The sequence below is a fragment of the Chiloscyllium plagiosum genome, unplaced genomic scaffold, assembly GCF_037043375.1.
Source record: "Chiloscyllium plagiosum isolate Xiang-an unplaced genomic scaffold, Cpla_swu_hap1 HiC_scaffold_5, whole genome shotgun sequence".
Lineage (NCBI taxonomy): Eukaryota > Metazoa > Chordata > Chondrichthyes > Orectolobiformes > Hemiscylliidae > Chiloscyllium > Chiloscyllium plagiosum.
Window position 1 is genome coordinate 78,905,440 of NW_028270143.1, and position 13,544 is coordinate 78,918,983.

A 13,544-nucleotide genomic window follows, 5' to 3' on the forward strand; every position below is an offset into this window, starting at 1 on the left:
ATCCCTATAAATCCAGATACTTTTCTCACAGCTCCCACATCCTAGCCACATTTTTCTCATTCTAGAGATATGACAGAGCAGCAATTCAGTGCTATGAAATAGTGCTGACTCTGTAAATTTCTGACTTAATGTGGTTGAAACGTTTAAGCTGAGCTGAGACCCGAGCTGGGAACTTCTTATTGGAGAAGTGGTGGCTGACTGGCTGCTGGAGGAGTAGGTTTCATAATTTTCTTCTTTCTAACCCAGATAGCTAGAGTTTATTCTGGTTCCTTTATCTTCATTCTGTCTGAAGTTAATGAACATAGTACAGATTAGGGACTGAATGGGGAACCTTTACTGTTTAACTTTTGTTAGACAGGCCAAAAGCACCTATTTTGGTGAGTGTATTGTGTAATTTTACGAGCAGAACTTGACTCAAAAATCAAACCACATTATTTCCTGTCACGTCTGCACACAATACAGGTCACGTAATGACAGCTATGTTGGTTATGGTCACATCTAAGTTGAATCACCTGATACAACGGTTGCCTTCCTCTCCACTGTATGTGATATTGTAAAAATATTGAAAGGAATTAACAAGGTTGCAGTGTGCACACGATGTTGGTTATTATCATAAAAAAGGTGATTCTCAACTCTAGCTGTCAATCATCCTAACGCTAGGCTGTCATAGCAGTTCTTCAGGACAGTAATCAGCTTGCAGTCATCTTTAGCAGATTCATTAATGATCTTCCCAACAGCAGAAGGTTAGATCTGCAGAAATGCACTGGTGACTGTAATGTTCAGCACAGATAATGAAGCACCTATCTACATATGCACTAAGTCCCAGGCAACATGAAGTACAAGGCCAGTAGGGACAAGTAACCTTCTCCACCAGCAAGTCATTCCCAATTTGGAAGTATATTATAATTTTTCCATCATGGCTGGGCCAAATCTCTATCCCAATCAAGTCAAGTCATCACAGTCATAGTCATGCAGCATAAAAACAGATCCTTCAGTCCAACCAATCAATGCCAAACATAATTCCAAACTAAACTAGTCCCACCTGCCTGCTCCTGGCCCATACCCCTTCAAATCTTTCCTATTCATGTATCCATCCAAAGGTCTTTTAAACATTGTAACTGAACCCACATCCACCACTTCCTCAGGGCTACTCTACGATTAGAAAGACAACTCGTGGTAATTTAACCTGAGGGCCACCATACCTCTGACAAGGGGAGAGGTTCAGAAGGAGAGTCCTTCAGGGTAACCTCAAACAGTGTGAGGATTGAACCCCCACTGCTTGGCAAGTCAACTGTCCAGCCAACTGAGCTAAATGAATCTAGTCCCCACCTCCCAATCAATCCCCCAATCTCCAACAGTACAGTGGGTGTAGCTACACCTTATGGATAACAATGGTTCAAGAAATTCATAAACATATTCCCCAAGGCAATTAGGATGGGCAACAAATGTTGGCCTTCCCATAATACCCATATTCTAGGAACAAAGAAAGACTCATGACACTTAGTTTCGTTGCTTTAGACCTGTTTTTAAATGTGAAATGCATGATGTTTTCACTTTAACCGAGTGGTCTAAGACACATTTAAATACTGAGTCTTATTAATATTGTTGGGACAAGCAGATAGTACCTAACATGCTTCTATAGGCAACTTAATAATTTAGGAAGATAAATGACAGGTTATTTATCTTCCTTGATGTAACCCAAATTAAGTCCTGGGAGCAGGGGAATGAGTTGCCAATGTTGGTGGATGAGAACACTGTCACAGTTCACTCTCAGCTGTGTGGCCACTCAGATGGTCCACGCACTCCAATCAGCTTGTGGATGTGTTGACTTCTGGTTTGGAAGCTGCTGCCTTGCAAATGTCTTTAATTTCCATTTTGTGGAATGGAAAAGACCTATTTATGAATACAGAAACAATGGAACATAGTTCCCTGACAGCTCCACCACAGTTTAAAAGCACTCTGCTGGCTGTTAGCAACTAACTGTAACTTGACCAATATTTTCCTAATCTACCTTTTGTGTCATAATGCTGTTAATTCACCTGAGGAGGAAGTCAGTGAAACCCCAACCCCATCCCCAGAGTATGCGCCAGTAAGACTTTCACCTGCACCCTCCACCAACTCAGTGACTTTCACCTTGCTGGGTCCTCTATCTAGATTAGACTCTGGTACACAATCTGGTCAGCACATCATTGGTATGCCTCTGCAGCCGGGAGAGGAAATAAAATACCTGCGTCTCTGATACTCAGAGTGGAATCAACTAGGAGAAAGTGAGGACTCCAGATGCTGGAGATCAGAGTCGAGCGTGTGCTGCTGGAAAAGCACAACAGGTCAGGCAGCATCCAAGGAGCAGGAGAATCGACGTTTCGATCTCTTCTACATTGAGGAGATAGGATGCCAATTTGTGGATAGTTTCGGAATACATCCCTGGGACATCCGTACCAACCAACCCCACCACCCTGTGGCTGAACACTTGAACTCCCCCTCCCACTCCACCAAGGATCTGCAGGTCCTGGGCCTTCTCCATTGCCAAACCCTAATCACCCAATGCCTGAAGGAAGAATGCCTCATCTTCTGCCTTGGGAGCCTGCAACAATGCAGGATTAACATAGGTTTCACCAGCTTCCTCATTTCTCCTCCCCCCCCCCACCTTATCCCAGTCCCAAGCCTCCAACTCAGCACCATCCTCTTGACCTATCCATTGTCCTTTCCATCTATCCCCGCCACCCTCCTCTCCGACCTATCACCTTCTCCTATTGCATTCTCAGCTACCTTCCCCTCAACCCCATCCTCCTCCCTTTTATCTCTCAGCTCCCAGGTCCACACGCCTCATTCCTGATGAGGGGCTTATGCCTGAGTCATTGCTTCTCCTGCTCCTCAGGTGCTACCTGACCTGCTGCGCTTTTCCAGCATCACACTGTTGACTCTGATACTCAGAGGATTGCCAGAGACCAGACACAAGAAAATCCCTTTTCTTGATCATTAATGACTTCATCAATGTGCACAGACTGCCATCGGAGCAGCCGGCAGTTTTGACAAAGGCACTTGGTAAGCTGGACTGAAGGATGGAGAAGTGCACCAATGTTATCAATGCCATGCTGGATGTGTCACAAAGGAACCTCCAAAGACATGATCATGACCACCATGATCACGACCACCACACCCCCTAGGCCCAAAGGCCCTGGGGAATGATGCCCGAGTCTTTCAAGCTAATAAGGCCAGCCATGGAGCAGGCTCAGAAATCAGGACTATGACTTAGCAGTCTACACACACACTGAAATATTTCTCAACAACTGAAGGTTCAAAAGGAGATTCCTCAGGATTCCTACTGAATATCTTGAGAGGCTTCACTACAAAACACTCTGTAGCACCATGCAATGTTGGTGTGCTGTCTCACTAATGGCTTCTTTCTCCTTAAATCTGTAAATATTTGAAAATGAAAAGTCAGTGAGTGCACACTAAAAAAGCAACATGTAATATGCAGAGGCTGGCAACCTCTATGTAATGGCGAAACAAGCGAGCACTGCAAGCAAGCTAAGAACCACAGAATGTAGCCTGTGCAGATGTATGAGGTGTGAGTGTGTCCCTGTGACTTGGCTGCAGCATATCAATCCAAGATATCCACAAGCTCCAAAGTAAAGTGTTAAAAGGCTGAAGTGGAGGGGTGACAGTTGATCCAAAAGTAGGCTTGATGACATGTTGAGGTCACTGGTTTGCCAATGCCAACTTGTGTGGACCAAGTGTTGAGTAGGAATGGTGATCATGGATCATGCAGGAATATTGTTCCGAAGAAGTTGCACAACAAGTGGGTAAAGCAGTCAGCAAGCTGCTGTCCCCACTTTGAGTTACATGGCAGAATTTTGTAGGACTTCACTCAGTGGGATGAGTGTTTCATTAATGCATTGGGCTGACTGTGCATACATGCTGGCCAAAACCATAGAGTACTAAATTTAAGAACTTGAAAAATCTTAAGTGTGATGCCAGACTTGGCAGAGCATTTTTAGCACCATCAAAAACAATAGTAACTAGAAATCTTAGTATAAAAAAAACCTGCAGTCATCTAAAAAAAAGCTAAAACTATTTTACAAATTTATGTTGTATAAAGAACCGCAAAATAAAACTCAAGTGACTTTAAATCCTGTAAAAAATGAAATAATGTAAATTTATATGTCTTCTGGTACATGTCAAAATAAGGAGTTGCACCAATACATTTTAAATAAATTACCAGTTGCACAGAATAATAGAACATCTAGAGAAATAAACTTGTCCTAGGTATACACTGACGTTAAATTATAATGTATTAAATCTCAATGAGACGAGCAGCACCTCTCTCATCAGCAGCAGTACATTGTTAGGACTACAGTAAAACCTCAGTCATTTTCTCTTCCATGTAGAGCACAGAAAAAGGTTGCTGTCTAGTTACATCATGTGAACAGGAAAAGTAATCACTCTTAGTAAAGTTGAGCATTTACCTGACAGGTTTTGTGCAATTTCATGGTTGACAAAGCTGTCCGTCATTTGTCCAAATACGATGACCATGAGAGGCATGCCAGCTCCGTGAATTAAAGCAGCAACACTACCAAGCACCATTAGAAGTTTGTCTGCACAACTTGCAAAGCGAAACTAAAAAAAAAGTTGCTATTATTTTTCAAAGCAAAGTTACAGTAGCACATTTACATTGTTGTTTTACTTATTGAATAGGTACATATTCAAAGTTTAAGGCAATCTGCTTCTCAAATTTCACCTCTCACTATTTGAATGTTTTTGCTTAAATCATTGTGGTCCAAAGGTCCTGTTCTGTGCTGTACCTTTCGATGTTCTATGTTCTATGTTCAATGATTACTAACCATGTTATAGTTTTTTACTGAAATGTAGGGATGAATCTTGTGTTTTATTGGATGGTGCAATTGCATCATGTTTTTTGGAGGGATTCTTGCCCAGTAAGATTTGTATCTTGGCTGAAAATGTGTTGCTGGAAAAGCGCAGCAGGTCAGGCAGCATCCAGGGAACAGGAGAATCGACGTTTCAGGCATAAGCCCTTCTTCAGGAATCTTACCAACCACACCTCAGTAACTACTTACTGTTCCTCAGCTCTGACACTATCTCCATCTCACAACACTTAATTCCTTAAACAACTTCTCAGTCACCAGATATCCAAAGGGCCACTGCCTTCCCATTCAACCGTGGCATCTGTGAAAGATCATAGTGCCTTTCCAGATGCACTGCCAGTCCAATAGTTCCTAACATTTGGCATCAACATGGCATCCAGGGAGAAATTATTGCCCTGTTTGAAAGGCAGGAACTTGGAAGTCCAGCTGAAGGGGTAATGCACAAACTAGACCCCCGGACCAGAGGCCACAGTGTCAGATCAAGCCAGCTGAGTCTGAGGTTGCCATCCAGGTCAATGTAGTCTCAGCCAGCTCGAGGAATGCACAGTACTGTAGGAAGAAGGTCAATACCTTTCTCCTCTCTGCCCAAGTATCACTATCTTCTCTCTGATTCCTGACACTCACTATATCTCTACTACTGTGCCTGCCTCCCACAATACTCTGTCGCTCTCCTCCTCGCTCAGAATTGGAATAAGTCAAAAGAAAGCTGAAAAAAAGCTCCTTTTCAGTGATCCAGACTAGTGCTTCTGACAGTTTGTTTTTCTTCCCCACCTCTTATACGTTTTTTTTTTACCTCTTTGTCTGTCTGGGTACAAGAATATTTTAAACAGGGGCAAGTTTACATTGCACAGTTATACGTAAGCCATTCATCTCTTTTTCTTGCCTTTGGTTAACAATTTACTGTAATCAAACTGCTTTTAATTTCTTATTAATGAAAAATCTGGTGCGCGTATTTTTTAATCTGAACTAGAAATTAGGTAAAATTGAGTAATTCAGTGGTTTAATCAAATTTTCATATTTGTAAAAACTCCGGGAATAGCGGGACTTGATTTCTAGCACATTGCCCCAGTGAACTATGACAGAGTTAATGTTGAGGTAACCCCTTCTTGGATACCTAATTAATTAGGTTGGTTTTTACTTTTGCACTAATTGAATACCTCTGATATTCTTTGTTTTTATTCATTCATAAGATGAAGATTTCATTGGTCTGGCCAATATTTATTGCCATTGCTTACTGCCCTGGAGAAAGAGGTGGTGAGCTGCCTTGATGGCTTGGTAATGCACCCAGGACAAGTGATTTAGTCACATTTCCTCTGATCATTGTCTTTGATGGATCTTTGGTTTCTCCAACTCAACGGAACAGAATGTGGAACTTACAGTCATGAATATCGGGTAACCATCTTTCCTATAAGCACAGGACTGTATTTGGAAAGGCAAGGATGATTTAGGAATAGTAAACATGGCTTTGTGAGTGGGAAATCATGTCTCACAAACTTGATTGAGTTTTTTGAAGAAATAACAAGAAGATTGATGAGGGCAGAGCAGTAGATGTGATCTATATGGACTTCAGTAAGGCGTTCAACAAGGTTCTCCATGGGAGACTGATTACCAAGGTGAGATCTCATGGAATACAGGGAGAACTAGCCATTTGGATACAGAACTGGCTCAAAGGTAGAAGACAGAGATGGTGGTAGGGGGTTGTTTTTCAGATTGGAGGCCTGTGACCAGTGGAGTGCCACAAGGATCAGTGCTGGGTCCTCTACTTTTTGTCATTTACATAAATGATTTGGATGCGAGCGTAAGAGGTACAGTTAGTAAGTTTGCAGATGACACCAAAATTGGAGGTGTAGTGGACAGCGAAGAGGGTTACCTCAGATTACAACAGGATCTCGACCAGATGGGCCAAGGGGCTGAGAAGTAGCAGATGAAGTTTAATTCAGATAAATGAGAAGTGCTGCATTTTGGGAAAGCAAATCTTAGCAGGACTTAGACACTTAATTGTAAGGTCCTAGGGAGTGTTGTTGAACAAAGAGACCTTGGAGTGCAGGTTCATAGCTCCTTGAAAGTGGAGTTGCAGGTAGATAGGATAATGAAGAAGGTGTTTGGTATGCTTTCCTTTATTGGTCAGAGTATTGAGTACAGGAGTTGGGAGGCCATGTTGTGGCTGTACAGGACATTGATTAGGCCACTGTTGGAATTCTGGTCTCCTTCCTATCGGAAGGATGTTGTGAAACTTGAAAGGGTTCAGAAAAGATTTACAAGGATGTTGCCAGAGTTGGAGGAGTTGATCTATAGGGAGAGGTTGAACAGGCTGGGGCATCGGGCTGAGGGGTGACCTTATAGAGGTTTACAAAATTATCAGGGGCATGGATAGGATAAATAGACAAAGTCTTTTCCCTGGGATCAGGGAGTCCAGAACTAGAGGGCATAGGTTTAGGGTGAGAGGGGCAACTTTTTCCACACAGAGGGTGGTACATGTATGGAATAAGCTGCCAGAGAATGTGGTGGAGGCTGGTACAATTGCAACATTTAAGAGGCATTTGGATGGGTATATGAATTGGAAGGGTTTGGAGGGATATGGGCCAGATGCTGGCAGGTGGGACTAGATTGGGTTGGGATATCTGGTCGGCATGGACAGGTTGGACCGAAGGGTCTGTTTCTGTGCTGTACATCTCTATGACTCTATGACACCTTTAATCTCAATTTTTAAAAGATTTAATTTGGATTTCCAGCTGATGATTTTTAACACAATGTTTATTTGACATAAAGCACATATTTGTGACACATGGCTGATCTTCAGCCTCAAATCCACTTTCCCAACCATTCACTTATTCCTTGATTCACCCTGAACCTAAGAATCTATCTCAGCCTTAGCTATATTTAATAAAGTAGTATCATAGCCTTCTAGGTTACAGAATTCCAAAGATTCCTTTTAAATAAGAGATTTTTCATTGTCTCAACCCAATTTAAATCGCCCTGAACCCCTAATACTGTACACATCATGGTATATATTCCCCACCTTGGGAAATAACTTCTCAACTTCTACTCTGTCAAGCCTCTTCAGAATCATCTGTGTTTCAGTGAGATAACCTCTCACTATCCTAAACCCTCAAGGATACAGACCAACTGTACTCAGCTTCCCATCATAGGACAACATTCTTATTCCTGGGATCAATCTAATGAAAATTGCCTATACCACCTCCAAAGCTTAAGGTCTCCCAATTGTTGGAGCAATGCTGAAGGTTAGCTTGCTAAAAATCATACAAATCATCAGAGTAAATGACTTAAGGGTAAGGTTCCACTATTTGTCTTGCTCAGAAATAGCCAAAACTGATGCATCACATTACTGTTTACTTTTTCTTGTCACCACACTTGCAGATTTTACAGATTATTCAGTCATAAAAAGTTTTGGTACATAGTCAACAGATGCTGGAGGGCAAATGTGAAGCACCATTCAAAACATATCTGCAAAGGCGGAAATGTGGTGCCATTTTGCTAAAATGTTGTTAATGACCCAGGAGACATCAATGAAATGATTCATGACAGCAGACATTCAATTGGAACTGACTTTAAAAGGCTCACAGATGCAGCCCTTTTTGGATGCCACGATAACATGTGCTTTTGCTGGCATTTGGACTTTAATTAACAATTGTGCTGATAGCAGCGATCTCTTTAACTCCAGATTTAAAAAAATACACTAGTAGGCATTCCGACAAATTGTCAAAACTGACATTTTAAGAAAATGAAAATAACTGCAGAAAGCTAGGATGTCAAAGAGCTTTGCCATCCTATTTCACTAACACAAATATTTCCATGGCAAAATAATCAAGCTTTGGCAGACATAGCTCATTTCTCCACTGGGAGTTGCATCAGTCACTAATTGGCAGTGCTATATGATGCCTCAATGTTTAGATTAGATTACTTACAGTGTAGAAACAGGCCCAACAAGTCCGCACCTGACCCTCTGAAGAGCAACCTACCCAGACCCATTCCCCTACACCTAACACTATGGGTAATTTAGCATAGCCAATTCACCTACCCTGCACATTGTTGGACTATGGGAGGAAACTGGAGCACCCAGAGGAAACCCGCACAGACACAGGGAGAATTTTGCCCGAGGGGGGAATTGAACCCGGGTCGCTGGCACTGTATGGCAGCAGTGCTAACCACTGTGCCACCAGCCAATCATAGCAAGTCACAGTTTGCATGATGTAGAGTGATTAAGAATTGGTTTGATTTTCACACATTACAAGAAGTAACCAATTCTACAAACTCTGGCTGATGTTGTAGCATAGATGTAGGAACAGAGATAGGCCGTTCAGTCCAACAAGTGTGTTCTGTGATTCAATTAGACCATGGCTGATCTGAAAATGCATAGGATGGTTAGAAGTAACAACAGTCACCTGCAGTTTTCCAATCCATTGCACCTCCCTATAGGAATAGTGCAATATTAGCTGTAAATACAGTAATTTTAGGATTGTCCAGTTCACTTTCTGTCTTGCCATATGGTGATCCATTACTCATGCACATTCAAGTACTTTGCTTGGGTGGCAGAGTCTTTTAGCCTTATTATCAACTTAAAATCGTGGTCCAATCATCAAGTCACTCCTCATGCCTATGAAAAATTATGTTTTACTCAAGGATATGATAAAAGTATGTTCATCCATGATTATTCTTTCGACAAATATCATAATCTATGCAATGCAACTCCAGATTGGCAAGATCACCTCTGCTTTTGGCAAATTCAAGCTGAGATTGTGGCAGGAATGAGGGCTTAGTCTGCTAACAAAAGTTAGTATAATTAGCTGTAGTCCTCCATATGGATATGCTATGTTTATCACAATCAGCAACTTGACCAATTTCACTGACACCACCAATGATTGCTGACATAAACAGCAGAGACCACATGATGCAGGAGAAGAAATATTTCAATTTATCCCATCATATCTACTCCAGCACTCAATGAAATCATGGCTGATCTGATAACCCTCAACTCCACACTGCTGCCTTTTCCCCATAATCTTTGATACCCCCTACTGATCAAAAATCTGTCTCAGCCTTAATTATACTTACTAACCCAGCCTCGGAAAACATCTGCTGTGAAGAATTCCACAGATTCATTACCCTCTCATATAAGAAATTCCTCCTCATCTGTCTTAAATGAATGAGCCCTTAGTCTGAGATTATGCTTTCTGGTTTCTCCCAAAACGGGAAACAACCTTTCCACTTGTCATGCCAGCAAAGAATTCTATACATTTTAATAAGGTCACCTCTCATTCTTCCAAACTCAAATGAGTACAAGACCAACCTACTCAACCTCTCCTCATAAGAAAGTCTCTCCATGCCTGAAATCAACCTACAAACCTTCTCTGGCCTGTCTCCAAATGGCTTTCTTTACATAACAGAAACAAAACTGTCCATGGTATTGCAGCTGTAGTCTGATTGGTGCCTTGCATAGTTTTAGCAAGGCCTCCCCAAGTTATAGGAGAAAGTGAGGACTGCAGGTGCTGGAGATCAGAGTCGAAAGGTGTGGTGCTGGAAAAGCACAGCAGGTTAGGCAGCATCTGAGGAGGAGAGTTGCCAATCTGAGTACAAGTCCTTCATCAGGAATGTGGGTGGGTGGGGAGTGTAAGGGGGCTAAGAGATAAATAGGAGGGTGAGGGTGAGGGTGGGACTTGGGGGATACACACACCAAACAATCCCACCACCCTATGGCTGACCATTTCAACTCCATCTCCCATTCTGCCAAGTCCTGGGCCTCCTCCACTGCAAAGTCCTAGCTACCTGATGCCAGGAGGAAGCACGCCTCATCTTCCGCCTTGGGACCCACAAACCACATGGCATCAATGTTGATTTCATCAGTTTCCTTATTTCCCCTCCCCCACCTTATCCCACATCCTACCCTCCAACTCTGCACCGCCCTCTTGAACTGTCCTACCTATTCATCTTCATTATCCGCTCCACCTTCCCCTCCGACCTATCACCATCACCCCCCACCTGTATCTACCTATCACCTTCCAAGCTACCTTTGCCCCAGTGTCACTCCCTCCCATTTATCTCTCAGCCCCCTCTCCCCACTCCAAGTCCCGATGAAAGGCTTATGCCCGAAATGAGGACTCTCCTGTTCCTCAGATGCTGCCTAACCTGTTGTGCTTTTCCAGCACCACACTTTGACTCCTTAAGTTATACTACATTCCCTTTGAAATATAGGCCAACATTCCATATGCCATCCCTCTTTTCTGACAAATTTGGATGCAAATTTTTTTGTGATTCATCTAAGACCTTCAAATCTCTGTTGTTATGCAGCTTTCTTCATTCTTTTTCCATTTAAATAATACTCTGCACCTCTACTGTTCTTGCTAAAGTGCAAAATCTTGCAGTTTTCTACATTTTCTATCGGTCAAGTCTTTGCCAACTCACTTCATCTTTCTATATTACTCTGTAGATACCTTGCATCTTTCTCACTACTTGTATTCCTGCTTATATCTGAGTCATCTGCAAACTTGGTAGTAGCACATAATTGTGGTCCCAGCACTGACCCCATGGCACTCCTCTACTGACAGGTTGAAATCCTGAAAATACCTCTATTTTCCCAAGTCTCTGTTTTCTGTTGGTTAGCCAATCCTCAATCCATATTAGTATAACCACCCCAATACCATGGGCTCTTATCATATTAAGCAGCCTCATGTGTAGTACCTTCATAAATGCCTTTGGAAATCCAAATACATGAATCCCTGGTTCCTCCTTATTTACCTTGTTTGTTACCTCCTCATAGAAGTCTAAAAATTTGGTCAGGAATGATTTGCCCCTTCATGAAGCCATGCTGATGCTGCTTGAATGTATTATGAGGTTATACATTTTTTATAATGGACTCAAACATCTTCCCAATGACAGATGTTAACCTAAATAAAAACCGAAAGAACTGAAGACGCTGTAAGTCAGAAACAAAAACTGAAATTGCTGGAAAATCTCGGCAAGTCTGGCAGCATTTGAGTAAGGGTCACTTGACATGAAACTTTGACTCTGATTTCTCTCCACAGACATTAATCTAACTGTCCTACAGTTAGCGGTTTTGGTTTACCTCCTTTTTTTTGAATAATAGTGCAAGATTGGCAGTTTTTCAATCCTCTGTGACTTTTCTAGACTCGAGGATTTTTGGAAGATTACTACTAGTGTATCCACTATCTCTTCACAATTATTTCCTTTAAACACTTAGAATCCAACCCAGTAAGTCTAGGGAACTAATTGGTCTTTAGCATCATTGATTTTTCTAGCACTTTTTGTGTTTACTTCCATCACCTCATCATTTTAGTCCCTTGATTATTTATTATTTTCAGAATGCCATTAGTATCCTTGACTATGGAGACTGATGCAAAGTATATGTTCAACTCTTCTACTATTTCCTGGCTTCCTGTTATTATTTTACTAAACTTGTTCTCTTACGCACCTATGTTGACTTATTAACTCGCTCTTTCTTTATACATAATTATAGAAGCTCTGACTATCCATTTTGATGTTACTTGCTAAATTGTCCTCAGGTTACTTTCTCCCTTTTTTCTCAGTCATCTTTAATTGGCTTTTAAAACTTTCCAATCATAGATTTTCCACTAATCATTTCCACGTTGTATGATATTTCTCAATTTTTGATACAGTCTTTAAAAGTCCTTAGTTAAAATGGTTGGTTTATCCTCTACTAAAATCCTTCCTTCGCAATGGGATAGACCTTTGATGTGAGCCATCACATTTTTTTTTGATATCTGTCATTGTTCACTCAGCTCTTTTCCCAGTCCACTCCAGTCAACTCTGTCCTCATCCTTTCCATAATTACCTTTATTTAAATTTAGCACAGTTGGTTCCAACTCACATAAACTGAATGTTAAATGCTACCATGTTATGGACACTGTTCCCTCCAGGATCTTTTGTTCTGCATAAGGAATTGTATCCTTCATTAACCAAGGTTTAGAATATAATAGCAGTGATATTATGTTGGAACTGGGCAAGGCATTAGATAGGTCACAGCTTGAGATTTGCAGGCAATTCTGGTCACCTCATTATAGAAAACATGTAATTGTACTACAGGGGATGTTGCCAGGAAAAAATGTAGTGTGAAGAAAGATTAGATAGACTGGGTTTGCTCTCCTCCAAACAGAGGAAGCCAAATGGAAATTTGATCAAGATCATTTATTAAACCTGCTTCATTGTCAATCACTAAAATGGCAAGATCTCTGTTTGGATCCACAACATACTGTTCCAGGAAATTTTTCTGAATACAGACAATGAATGAATTCTTCCTCATGGATTTGATTTTCCCAATCTATATGAAGATTAAAATCATGAACAATTAACAACCTGCCTTCTTTTTTTGTCCTCATTATCTCCTGATTTATTCTTTATCCTACAGTTACTGTTAGGGACCTACAGACTCTAGTACTAGTGTCTTCTTCCCTCCCCTCATTCTGATTCTATATCACCAGATCCACGATAATTTCTTGCTAATATATTAACTCTAACTGTTCTTTCAAAAGGGCACCTACGCATACATATTTTATTCCCAGCATAGATCTCCTTATTACGATGTCTCCACATTGGCTATAAGAACATACCCATTCATCTCTATCTGTTGGGTTAATTCATTTGCTGCTTTTTTTTAATGCTTGA

The 13,544-nt window shown here is 41.4% G+C and overlaps 1 protein-coding gene across 2 annotated transcripts in view; it reads right to left on the reverse strand.

Moving 5' to 3' along the window:
- Positions 1–13,544, reverse strand: part of abcb4 (ATP binding cassette subfamily B member 4) — a 129,705-nt gene that overhangs the window by 106,798 nt on the left and 9,363 nt on the right. For both annotated transcript variants that reach the window (XM_087987334.1, XM_043690329.2), the window contains exon 4: positions 4,470–4,620. In XM_087987334.1, coding sequence (XP_087843460.1) covers positions 4,470–4,620 — 151 coding nt within the window. The remainder of the gene's footprint in view (positions 1–4,469; positions 4,621–13,544) is intronic.